At 47.1% G+C, this 13,196-nt stretch overlaps 2 protein-coding genes and 1 long non-coding RNA gene across 9 annotated transcripts in view; 2 read left to right on the top strand and 1 right to left on the bottom strand.

Annotated features, from left to right (window-relative positions):
• Positions 1–13,196, bottom strand: part of LOC310749660 (tigger transposable element-derived protein 1-like) — a 462,962-nt gene that overhangs the window by 251,899 nt on the left and 197,867 nt on the right. The gene's annotated exons all lie outside the window — the stretch shown is intronic.
• The window catches only part of MEGF11 (multiple EGF like domains 11), a 331,350-nt gene that overhangs the window by 194,712 nt on the left and 123,442 nt on the right, over positions 1–13,196 (top strand). For all 7 annotated transcript variants that reach the window (XM_083586294.1, XM_083586295.1, XM_083586293.1 and 4 more), the window contains 2 exons: positions 9,756–10,002; positions 11,343–11,463. In XM_083586294.1, coding sequence (XP_083442420.1) covers positions 9,756–10,002; positions 11,343–11,463 — 368 coding nt within the window. The remainder of the gene's footprint in view (positions 1–9,755; positions 10,003–11,342; positions 11,464–13,196) is intronic.
• LOC310749843 overlaps positions 1–13,196 on the top strand; it is a 313,237-nt gene that overhangs the window by 176,599 nt on the left and 123,442 nt on the right. The window lies entirely within an intron of this gene.

Below are 13,196 nucleotides of genomic sequence, written 5' to 3'. Positions count from 1 at the left end.
GGAACAGAGCATTTAAAGCGTCCTGCACTCCTTTTCCAAATATTAAAAGGACATCAGAAGGTTTAAATGCACCAAGAAGAAAAGAGAGCAGCAAGGAGATACATGTAGATATCTGGAAACAAGCCTTTGAAGTGTTTTGAGAAAATGAAAGGGAGCTACATTTCAAAGACAAAAATGGGACTGTTCCTTCATTCATCCGCTTCTGAAATTTTTAGAGAACCTAATTGTTTTATATTTCCAATCTGGGGTGGCAGTGGGTAGGGAGTGGAGGAGGGACGATAATTTAGCCTTAGGATCCATGAAATAAAGACCCAGTGTTCTTTCTCCACCAGCTCCAGCTGTTTCTTAGCCAAGGTTGTGGTTCCCTAGGGATGGGTGCCTCTGCCAGTTTTGGTTTCTCTCAGTTTCTCATCCTCCTCCAAATCTTGATTTCATTTCTCCATACTTTCACATCAGTTTCTGAGTTCTCAAAAGTCACCCTAACAATTCTTCAGACTTTTAGAGCGAATTTATATACTCATTTTTGTGTGCAATTTTGCTTCATATAGTCATTTCTGCAAAGCAGCTTCCCCTAAAATAATGTGTTTTTGTATGCTGCCTGATTGAAGAGAAATGTTTTTGTCTGGCATCTAAAGGTATGTAATGAAGGCCCCAGGTGAGTCTCCCTGGGGAGAGCATTCCCCAAACACGGAGCCACCACTGAAAAGCCCTGCTCTTGTCTTTCCACCCTCTGGACCTCTCATGGAGAAGGAACACAAAGAAAGGCCTTTGTGCAAGGGCTTCAGATGGCATGCAATTCCATCCTGAACAGGTAACCTGCCAATTTCCCAAACATGGGAACCATAACCATCCACCCATAGAGCCTTCATCTTCCTAGGATCAAGCACAGTTTATTGTCCCTTATCCAGTCCATGTGGTTCCATGGTAGAGCAGCACCATGCAGAAAGCCCTGCGTTCAGCTCTGGCTGCACCTGTTGAAGTTCTTAGGTAGAAGAGATGGGAAGGATCCTTGACTGAGAATCCAGAAAGCTGTTGATAATATTAGTCTATACAATGAGTCAGTGATCTGATTCATGGAAATTGTAGAATTGTAACGTTGAAGGGACCCCGGGAGTCATCTGGTCTAATCTCCTGCAATCCAAGAATCTCAACATGCAGGCCCCCGTCCAGTTTGAAACAATACCAGATTCTGCTTAGCTTTGCAAATGTGTGAGCAGCTTTATTGCTTCACTACTAAGACAATGCTCAAAAAAGCACCAAGAAACATTCATGAAACAGAACTAGCAAAAGAGGTGCTGCTCTTGATAATGATGATGATGATGATGATGTTATTTTATGAGCCCAACCCCCTTCAGGTGCCACTACATTTCCCGCTGATGATTGGCATGCCCATTGGTGGCCTGATGTCAGGGACTGGGCAGAGGAGGAATGGCAGAGACCGCCTCCCCAGCCTGACCCTTCCAGAGAAGAGGAAGACAGTTCAGAATTGCAACGGGGGTTTGAGGGAGGTCATAGCTCAGAGGCGGATGAGGGGAATAGTTGCAAAATAATGGGAGAGGAGAAGGAGGAAGAGGAAGCACCAGGGAGGTGACAGCTGATGGACACAGTGTCTTTAGAAAGCATTCCAAACCCCCACCCCCACCCCGGTGAGCCTTGGAAGTAGGAGAGCAAAGAGCTCAAAGGCAGAGGGCGCTTGTCAGCACCTGTAGGGATGACACATGAGGGAGTGGGAGAGACGGAGAGGGTGGAGATTCACTCGGGACAACGCCATTATCCAAGAGGCTGTGTTCCAAAGCCTCTCCCTGTAAATGCTGAATAAAAAGCTGGTGGTAAGAAACTTCCTTGTCTTTGTATGTTCCTAGGCAACTGGCCATGGGAGTTGCTTGCAGCTACCTGACACCTCATTCTGGGTTTTTTTGTTTAAAAAAGATTTCCACAAACTATTAAGAACATATGAAGCTGCATTATTAGAGTTAGACTAGTGGTCCATGTAGCCCAGTACTCCCAGGTTACATGCACTTCAGGTTACAGACACTTCAGGTTACAGACTCTGCTAACCCAGAAATAGTACCTCGGGTTAAGAACTTTGCTTCAGGATGAGAACAGAAATCGCACGGCGGCACAGCAGCAGCGGGAGGCCCCATTAGCTAAAGTGGTATATCAGGTTCAGGTTAAGAATGGACCTCCAGAACGAATTAAGTTCTTAACCCGAGGTACCACTCTACTGGGAGTGGCTCTTCAGGGTTTCAGGCAGGAGACATTCTCAGCCTGACCTGGAGATTTGTGGAGTTGAACCTGGGTCCTTCTGCATGCTAAGCATGTATTCTGCTGCTTGGTTATGAGGCAAGGGCTTCTGTTCTCACAGTAGCCAACCAGATACCTGTGAGAAGCTCGCAAGGAGGACGAGCATTCTCCACACTTGTGATTCTCAGTAACTGATATTCAGATACACATGGCCTCTAGGTCTAGGGGGTGGTGGTCCTCTTTTAAAGCCATGGAAATGCATAACAGCTACCCCTCTGCACTCAAGTGGATTTTGCAGTTGTAGAGAAGCATCTCCTCCAAATAGGGCCTTAAGAATTGCTCTGCAGAATCAGATCAAAGGCCCCATTAATCCAGCAGCCAACCAGATGTTTTTAGGAGTCCTGCAGGAAGGACCTGAGTACGAAAGCGCTCTCTCTCCCTCTCCACTTGTGATTCCTGGCAACAGGTATTTGGAGACTTACTGCCTCCAGTACTAGAAAGCAGTACCGGAAATTCACAATACAATTATCCTCCATGTTTCCTGCTCTTCGTGTGAGTTTGTTCACCTCAGCTGACCTTGAGGATCCCTTTGAAATTAACAGCCCCCTTGATCCTCAGCAGGATATATCCCTCTCCACAGCCCAGAGCAAAGCTCATTTTGTGGAGGCTGGGTGTGGGGCAATTGCCTTTTGAATTGGGGTTGGGAATAGATACCCTGCAGGAGCCGCAGTATGAGATGGGAGGGGGGCAGCCTTTGAAGTAATCCGCTGGATAAGCAACTGGAAACTCGTTCAGCAGGGCAGTAATGTCTACAAAAGTCATAGAAAGCTTTTAAAAGAGAGGTAGGGATTTCAGATATTCCTTTCCCCACCATAATGCTCAAAGTGGCCATTGATTAAAAAATATCTTTTTTAAGAAACCTGTTTGATGTGTTTCGGTCGTTTTCTTTCCATCACTGGTTTTTTTTGCTCATCTTTTATGTGTCTCCTATGACAAGTTCTTTTCGAGAATTGGCCAGCGGGATCTGCATGCGTTCCCAAACTTTGTTTCTATCAATTAGAGGCACACACACAAAAAACCCTTCAATTTTTTTTTACATTTTTTTTTTTTGCCATTTGCATTATTAGACCAAGAACAAAAATTAATACCGCTGAAGGGAATTGGCTAGAACATTATTTTAAATGGAACGCTGCAGGACAGACCTTTGTCAGAGAGAAGTCTCTTCCAAATGGCACAGAAAGAAAAGGAACTGTGAGGTTTTGGATGTTCCACAATTGAATTAAGCAACTGCATTCAGTAGAGTTGGTGGCTAATGAGATGGCTCTTCAAGATTAAATCGTGACTGTATTAGCCATGTGTGTTATCAGATAGAGACTGCCTGGCTGTGATACAATCAGTGGGATCGTTCCCTCAAGGATCCAAGGACATCCTTGTGTCTCTTTAGAAAAATGAAGATGGCATTAACTTCCTCTGCTGTGTGATCATCTATCTTTTCGCAGGGAGCTGGCAAATACTGATGATTTCCTCCCCTCCCCCCCCAGTTACATTGTTTACTTCTTATAAGCCCAAGGAAAGAACTCCAAAAGAGAGGACAGATAATCCCAACATACTCTCAGAGGAGTATGGTAGCTGGTTCTGCTTACTTTCATTATATAGAGAAGAACCGTTTGGGTCTCCAGGACCCAAGGAGAGGGGCAAACTTAGAATGGGGAGTTAATAAGCTAGAAAAATAGAAATGCAGAGTTGAATGGGACTCCAAGGGTCATCTAGTCCAACCCTCTGCAGTGCAAGAATCACAGCTAAAGGATCCCTGGCAGATGGCCAGCCAACCTCTGCTTAAAAACCTCCCATGAAGAAAAGTCCAGTACCTTCCAAGGGAGTCGGTTCCACTGTCAAACAGCTGTTACTGTCAGAAAGTTCTTCCTAATGTTGGGTAAAGTAGAGACATCACCTTGCCAACAAAGGTCCATACAGTAAAAGCTATGGTTTTCCCAGTAGTGATGTATGGAAGTGAAAGCTGGACCATAAAGAAGGCTGATCGCCGAAGAATGGATGCTTTTGAATTATGGTGCTGGAGGAGACTCTTGAGAGTCCCATGGACTGCAAGAAGATCAAACCTATCCATTCTTAAGGAAATCAGCCCTGAGTGCGCACTGGAAGGACAGATCGTGAAGCTGAGGCTCTAATACTTTGGCCACCTCATGAGAAGAGAAGACTCCCTGGAAAAGACCCTGATGTTGGGGAAGATGGAGGGCACAAGGAGAAGGGGACGACAGAGGATGAGATGGTTGGACAGTGTTCTTGAAGCTACCAGCATGAGTTTGACCAAACTGCGGGAGGCAGTGGAAGACAGACGTGCCTGGTGTGCTCTGGTCCATGGGGTCACGAAGAGTCGGACACGACTAAATGACTAAACAACAACAATGTTGGGTCAGAATCTCTTTTCTTGTAACTTGAAGTCCTTGGATTGGGTCCTCCCCTCTGGAGTGGCAGAAAACAAGCTTGCACCATCTTCCATGTGAATCGCCTTCATAAGGATATTGCTCAGCATAAGAGTATCTGCTTTGCATACAGAAGGTCCCAGGTTCAGTCCCCAGCATCTCCAGGTAGGCGATGTCTGGATGTCCCACATCAGAAACACACTGCCTGTCAGTGTCAGCAATATAGTGCTAGATGGACCAACTGTCTACTCTGTGAAGGGCAGATTCCTACAGTTTTTTGGGATTGCAACTCCCTGCGGGGGGTAAATATTTGAGAGTACCTGGTAGACATTCATTGGATGGATGGATGGTGTGTGCAAATACGATTCAAAGAGTGTGGGTGGGTGATGATGACCTTAAGAGAGAAAGAGAATGTGGGGCGGTGAAGACCTCAAGAGAGAGATGGAGGTGGCTCTAGCCCTGCCCATCTCTGACATCTGGCTCCCAACAGATTATCCCCAAGGGCACGTGGACCTCAACAGAAAAAGTTCATCGCCCATAATTTGTACATTTTGCCATAACTCTGGGTCTCTTGAGAAGATACTGAGAAGGCACATCAGGCTCATTGGAAGGGCTTGAAGACCATTTGGGTCCCTTCCAACTCTGCAAGTCTATGATACATGTGGAAAGCTTGTTTGAATAAGCAGTTGTGTTGTTGCCGTTTTATCATGATAAGCTTTGGGGGCTGAGTTTCAGCTGCATAAAGATAACCAGTGCATTACTCCAACCAAAAAAAGTAACTGGTGTGATTTTGATGCATCTTATGAAGGGAACAAGTCATTTCATAGACTTGGCTGGAGCCCACAGTGGAGTGGGAGGAACAGCCTGCATGGAAGTGGGTTTCTCAGCCTCTTGTTATTGCAACTTGTTTAAGCAGTCCCCTGTCCTGTGTTTCTCTTGCCAACGGTGTTCAATGGAGCCAAGCTGAACTGTGGCTGTGAAGTGGACCGCAGCCAACGTCGCCCTGCGATGCAACTGAAGCTGCTATGCTGTCTTGCTCTAACGTGGGAGTTGAAATGTTGACAGATGCTTCCCACATGCGATAGGGGTGATGGGAGGAAGCTTCTCATTCCCCGCGTTTCGTTTTGCAGGTTCAGTGCTAGCCGCACGTGCTTTGTGCAAATGCTGTTCTCACGGGTGTGAACTCCCAACAGGGATTACAGAAAGCAAATGTGGAAAAGCACCATCGGAATAATTGTTTCAAGTTTTGAAATGCCTCTCTAATGACCCCATTTCAGCATTGGTGGTGGTGGCGACGGAACCCTCCTTTCAGTGTTTTTCCTCAGCACTCAGCAAAGGGGGTGGCCCAGGGAGCAATTGTGGCCTTGTGAGATAAGGAAGGGCCATTGCTGAGTGGCAGATTGCATGCAGAAATGCCCAAGGCCCCAGCAGCTCCAAGTAGGGCTGTGAGAGACTGGCTGAAACCCCGGGAGCTTCTGCCAGCTAGTGCAGGCAATACTTAGCTGGATGGACCAGTGGCCTGACTCAGTGTACGGCACATTCCTGTGTTCCTAGAAGAGGTGGAATGCACACCCATGGCTCGTTCAGAGCAATCCAGAATGAAAGCATCTTTTACAAATTTGTTCAATGTGTTTCCTGTTTGTTTGGGGTAAGAGCCATAGTTCAGGGATAAGAGTACATGCTCTGAGTGCAGAAAGTCACAGTTCAATTCCCAGCAACTCCAGGTAGAACTGGGAGAGACCACTTCTTGGGACAGCCACTGCCAGTCAGTGTAGACAACAATAGATGGACTGATAGTCTGGATCGTTATAGAGTAGCTTTCTTTGTTCCTGTGCTAAAAGCGAAATTTAGAATAGGAAGAAAGAGTAGGCCTGGTTTTCATAGCTGGGCAAGACTTCAGCATCTTGTAACTTTATTGGATGTTTGCTTTTAACACAGAGGGCGGGGAGCGGCCTTATACAGAGTCAAAACCACTCAGTAGTGTCTGCACTGACTGACAGCAGCTCCTCAGGGTTTCCAGGGGTCTCTCCAGTTGTACCTGGAAATGCTGTCTGGGATTGAACCCAGGACTTTCTGCAGACAAAGTGGGTGTTCTTCCACCGAGCTGCAGCTCTTCCTCAAAGAGAGAGATATGATGGCTGTCCCCAAGTGCTCTGCTCCTGGCATCTCCTCTTCTCCGGTTCAACTTCCTCCGTTCAATTCATTATCTCCCTTCCTTACAAGATTAGTATTTTATTTAAATGATAAAAAATGCATGTTCCAAATGTTCTGGAATGGTTTATTATTCTGGCCGAATCCTCTCCTTTCTACCTCCTGCTCATCTGGATGTAAATTAGAAATAAATCGGGCAGCTTCAGGGTGGCTTGTGGTGCAAAAGGAGGAGAGGATTTGGCTCTCTTGGCTTTCAGGTTGAGCCAAGAATTCTCCCTTCCTTCTCTTTACCTTTGATGGAATATTTATAATGCTCCCCTGACACATCATATAAAGAGTATGGATTTTGTCACGTGCAGAGAGGGAGAGAGACCCTGAAATAAGGTCAAATTAAGCCAGAGCCTTTAAAGATACTCAGATTTGGTTTTGCTGTAGTGAATGTTGCTTCCTTATTTACATGGTCTCTGGAGGAAGAATTCTGGTGGTGTGTTTTTTCTTTTCTTTTAAGAGTGCTAATGATGCTATCTCACTGGGTTAACTCAATTGATTGAAAGATTTGTCCAGATGTCTGATAAGGGGTCCGGCACCAATGTTTAGTTTCTGAATGCAGAGATGTTGAGACTCAAGATGTCCTGGGAGCCTGTGGCTGCTTGTGGTCATTCCCTGGCAAGTCACTTTGCTTATGCTCAGAGGCACCACCTCCCTTACTGCTGTTTCCTGTGCCCAGCCTTAACATAAGAAGAGCCTGCTGGATTAGGCCAATGACCCATTAAGCCCAGAATCCTGTTCTCACAGTGGTCAGCCAGATGCCCCAATAGGAAATTTTCTAGCAGGACCCAAGCACAAGAGCACTCTCTCCTCCTCCATAAATTCAGAAGCATTGCTGCCTCCAATTGTGGAGGCAGAGCATAGACCTTGTGGCTAGTAACCATTGATTACTTTCTCCATGGATTTGGCTAAACCCCTTTTAAAGCCATCCAAGTCAGTGCCATCGCTGTCTCCTGGGGAAGACAGTTGTCTCCTGGGTAAGTGAGTTGTATGGTTTGACTATGTGCTATGTGAATAAATACTTACCGTATTTTTCGCTCTATAAGACACACCAGACCATAAGACGCACCTAGTTTTTGGAAGAAGAAAACAAGAAAACAAATATTCTGAATCCTGCTGGCTGTCCTGGCTTCTGGCTTAACCGTGCACAGCCTCTCCCGGGCAGGGGATGAAGGCTCCCCTTGCCCGGGAGAGGCTGCGCACGACTAAGGCTCCCCCAAGAGCCGCGCTCCCTTTAAAGAGCGCCCAGAGTATGTGTGCAGCTCTTCGGGGCTTTTAGCCCCGAAGAGCCGCACACACACTCCACGCGGCTCTTTAAAGGGAGCGCTGAGCAGAGCCTCCCGCCTGCATTCGCTCCATAAGACGCACACACATTTCCCCTTACTTTTTAGGAGGGGGAAAGTGCGTCTTATAGAGCGAAAAATACGGTAATTTTATCTGTCCTAAATCTTCCAACATTCAGGTTCATTGGATGTCCATGAGTTCTAACATTATGAGAGGGGGAAACAGCCTTTTTCCTGGCAAAAACAGGCCTAGGGGACAAGAGTCTTGGTCAACCTGGCTGCATACCAAGCCCTGTTCAAGAGACAAGTCTATTTTTCAGAGAGAGCATCTGAAATTGGCAGACAACAGCTCCTCTCTCTCTCATCCCTGTATCCCCTTCCATAGGGAAAAGAGATAAATCCATCCCTGTTTACTATGCAGTAAAAACAATGCATGATGTAGTGGGTGTATTGCCAGGACTTGTTCCTTTTTTTTCTGTTGCTGTAAATCCAGGGGACACGATCGCCCTGAGAGCCAGTCAGAGATTGGAGTGCCCTATCATCTCTGCCAACACAACTCCAGTCCATGATCTAAAGGCCTACTTTAGACATACCCAAATGCCTATCATTCTCTGTGAGCTTTTCAATATATTTTCTCCCTTTGAGGGTGTGTGTGTGTGTGTGTGTGTGTGTGTGTGTGTGATGAGCCCCTCAATCCTGATTGGCACAGTGCTGGGGTGGCAGCCGCTCTCAGATGATGAGGAGGGGGCACAAAGGATGCCTTTGGTGGGGAGCAGCCTGTGAGGGAGGGAGGGAGGGCCCCCACTCCCTTGCCTTTAGAGACTGGGGAAGGGAGATGGACAGGGCCACTGACTCCATGTCCTGCCCCATCCATGGAGTGGAGATATTCCCCAGGAACAGGGAAAGACATTGACCATCTAGAAGGTGGGGGGGCCTGGATAACTGCAGAGGAGGAGGAGGAGGAAGAAGAGCCAGGGTGCATGACCTTCATCCCATCACCAAGAACTCAGCACCACATTTGCTGTTCGCAACAGACCCATGCCATTTAAGAGAAGCCTGTATCTCCAAGTGCACCAGTCCCACAGGGAGACTCTCTCAAGGGAGCACACCATGCCTTGCTTTTAAAGGATACTCCAAATCTGCCATCATTCCAAGGCATTTGTGTGGGTGGGGGCACTACAAAAAAAAAAGAGAAAAGGAATAGTGGAGAAAATGAAGATGAAATTCTGCAAAGGAAGGTTGAGAGAGGGGAAAAAAACATTCATGCTATTTATTAAATGTATGCAGATACCCATCTAAAGTATTTCCTCAGTGATTTGCAACATAACATAAAAAAGTACAGCTTATAATAGTGAAAAACAGCCATAAAAAACAGCCAAAAAACCTTTTCTTACAACAGCTAAAAAGCTCAGGAAATACCTTCTGAAGAATTTCGGCTATAATTTCTACATATGTGTATGTGTGTGTTTGATGTGGGGAGTGCTTCAACTTTTCTTCTGTTCCTAACCTTCCAAGGGATCACGTGAAGTGCCACTAATGTGATGTGTTCTTCAGCTAAATGAGCATGTGTTTCTCCTTCTGCTTCCAGGCTGTGATAGTGACCACTGGGGTCCTCACTGCAGCAACCGCTGCCAGTGCCAGAACGAAGCGCTTTGCAACCCCATCACTGGCGCCTGCGTCTGTGCGACTGGATACAAAGGATGGCGCTGCGAGGACTTGTGCGACCCAGGAAGTTACGGCAAAGGCTGCCAGCTGAAGTGCCAGTGTCACAATGGGGCCACCTGTGACCATAAGACCGGGGAGTGCCACTGTGCTCCTGGATACACAGGTGTCTTGTAAGTTGAGTGCTGGGTACCTTTTACATGCGGGCTTTGCGGCAGTTGCTTTCTCTTAGGACCACATTCACACCGTACATTTGAAGCACTATGATGCCACTTTAAGCAGCCATGGCTTGCCCCAAGGAATTCTGGGAGCTGTAGTTTGAGAGTTGTTAGGAGGCCTCTGTTCCCCCTCCCAGAGCTACAGTTTGGAGAGTAGTCAAACCATTGACCCCTCTTTGCAGAGAACTTTGGGAATTGTAGTTCTGTGGGGAGAAGAGGGGCCTCCTAGCAACTCTCTGCACCCTTGGCAAATTACAGCTCCCAGAATTGTTTCTGGGAAGCCATGACTGTTTGAAGTGGCATCATAATGCTTTAAATATTAGTGTTACAGTCATCTGAAATGTGCCCAGTTAGGATTCCTTCTTTTTGAGAGAAGCCCTGTGTAACTTTTGACCCACCAAGGAAGCAAAGCTCACCATCACATAGTGAATATGTTTGCCTCACAGACCATCTGTGTGGCATGCACGATTTTCATGTATACATGGGAACCCTTTGAACCAAACCTTGTGTAAGAGGCGATCATAAGGTAAAGGTCAGGGGGACCCCTGACCATTAGCTCCAGTCGTGACCGACTCTGGGGTTGCGGCGCTCATCTCGCTTTATTGGCCGAGGGAGCCAGTGTACAGCTTCCGGGTCATGTGGCCAGCATGACTAAACCGCTTCTGGTGAACCAGAGCAGTGCACGGAAACACCGTTTACCTTCCCACCGGAGCGGTACCTATTTATCTACTTGCACTTTGACGTGCTTTCGAACTGCTAGGTTGGCAGGAGCAGGGACCGAGCAACAGGAGCTCACCCCATCGCAGGGATTCAAATCGACAACCTTCTATCGGCAATCCCTAGGCTCTGTGGTTTAACCCACAGCACCACCCACGTCCCCTGTATTGCATCATACTGTATTGCAAATGTTTGTTGAGTTTGGGGAGTTCAGCACATACCTTCCACCCAGCTTGCCATACCGCTTGCCCAGTGTACAACTGAATCTTCCCCTTGTGGAAATACTTTTATCTCCCATGAACCAGAGGTTATCTTTCTGAGTGAAGGGCTCTTAAAATGAATAAAGGATCTGAAACAAAAGCAATGCTGTTTGGAGCAATAAATATTGGATAGCTACGTTTTACCACTGATGCCGTCAATCGGAATTTGCTGAGTGTTTGATTATTTGTGTAGGCGCTCCTGCAACAGCCCTGTAGTGGGCTGCCCTCTTGTAGCTTCCTGATGTAAATTGTTTCCGTGTCTGTTTTGTGTTTCATTTTGGTGTCCGTCCCTCCTCGCTTCCGACAACACCTGCGAAGCTGCGAAGAGCATTGTCCTCCCGGTAGCCATGGAGCGCAGTGTGAGCAGCGGTGCCCATGCCAGAATGGGGGCACCTGCCACCACGTCACTGGAGAGTGTGCCTGTCCCCCAGGATGGATGGTATGTAACATTGGACTACAGCTGCAGTCATGCACCCCTTGGAACATACTTTAGTGCACATAAATGTCGGTGGGGTTAAGCTTTGCATAACGCCTCTCCAAGCCATTTGCACAAGACAGATTCAGTAAGTGCCTTTTAAAATATGGCATCCAGCCTCATATTCTAATAGGCAGTGCTCCCCAGAGATCTGTTGGACTGTTTTCCAGGATGAGCAGCAGACTCACTGAACTGACAGTGAGGCTCAAGAGATGTGCTGAGTGGCTAGCGTGAGCTGAGGCTGCATCCACGCCATACATTTAAAGCAGCATGATGCCACTTTAACAGTCATGGCTTCCCCCAAAGAACCCTGGGAGCTGTAGTTTGTTAAGGGTGCTGAGAGTTGTTAGGAGGCCCCTGTTCCCCTCATAGAACTTCAATTCCCTGAGTGGCTTAAAAGACTGTATTTCCCAGAGTATGCTGGGAAATGTAGTTCTCTGAAGGGAAAAGGGGCCTTCTAACAACTATTACAGTGGTACCTCAGGTTAAGTACTTAATGCGTTCCAGAGGTCCGTACTTTAGACAGAGGTCTAAAGCACCACTTTAGATAATGGGGCCTCCTGCTGCTACTGCTGCGCCGCTGGAGCACGATTTCTGTTCTCATCCTGAAGCAAAGTTCTTAACCCAAGGTAATATTTCTGGGTTAGCGGAGTCTGTAACCTGAAGCGTATGTAACCTAAAGCATATGTAACCTGAGGTACCACTGTATCATCATCATCATCATCATCATCATCAATAGTTGGGGCTGAGTTCCATGTCATTGCAGGGGTTTGCAGTAATGACCCTTTGGACGCCTTCCAACTCTACAATTTTGTCATTCTATGATTTATGAGAAAGATAAACTAATCACACTTTTTGCTTCTACCTGAGCCTAACAATGAGATGAAGCATGTGGCTCTTTATCAGGGAGATCTGGCTTCCATTTGCCCTCAGCCATGAAGCTCCCCAGGTGATCCTACCGCAGCCCATAATCTCTTAGCCTAACTATAAAACGTGGTCTGTGCATAAAACGTGGTCAGTGTGGGGTGGAGGCTCTCAGGCCACCAATGAGCTCCTGGGAGGAAGAGCAAGATTCAAATGAGATGGATGAGAACAAGAGGCGTCCAAAGTCACAGAAAGGAAAGGCATGAATGCTGCAACTCAGAGACTCTGGGGAGTGTTTGCACTGTGTCAGAGAGAGGTCTGCTACAGAGGTCAATGCAATTCTTTCCCTCCCGCTCGCGTAATCTTGCTCATTTCTGGCATAATTTTACTTGTGTTAAGAGGGGCTGCCGGGGATTGGTTTTGAGGCAGCGCATTATTACTCGCACCTTTAATTCTGTGTGTCAAGGGAGGGGGTGGGGAAAGGCTGCGCTCTTTTTTCTCTCCCCCTTTTCCAAATCTAAATCTGTATCAATAATGTGATAATTAACTCCCTCTGGATTTGCCAAGGCTTCATTCAGCTGCGCGCCGTTCCCTGGCATCATTCCATCATTTGACAATTAGCCTGTTGGCAAGTCCCGCTGCTGAAATCGGGCAGAGAAAGGGAAAGGCAGGGGAAGGGGTGTCAGACAGACTCTGGGGATCCTTCCTGGTTAATACCATGTAAGGCTATGAAGATGGCTGGAAGCTGTGGATTACATGGGGGTGGGGAGTGAGGAGCCACCAGGTCCATGCTGGAACAATCGTGACAAACTCTGAGCTATGGCAGGAATGTG

This window comes from Podarcis filfolensis, assembly GCF_964270895.1.
Source record: "Podarcis filfolensis genome assembly, chromosome: 14".
Classification (NCBI taxonomy): Eukaryota; Metazoa; Chordata; class Lepidosauria; order Squamata; family Lacertidae; genus Podarcis; species Podarcis filfolensis.
This window is presented reverse-complemented; position numbering and strand designations above follow the sequence as displayed.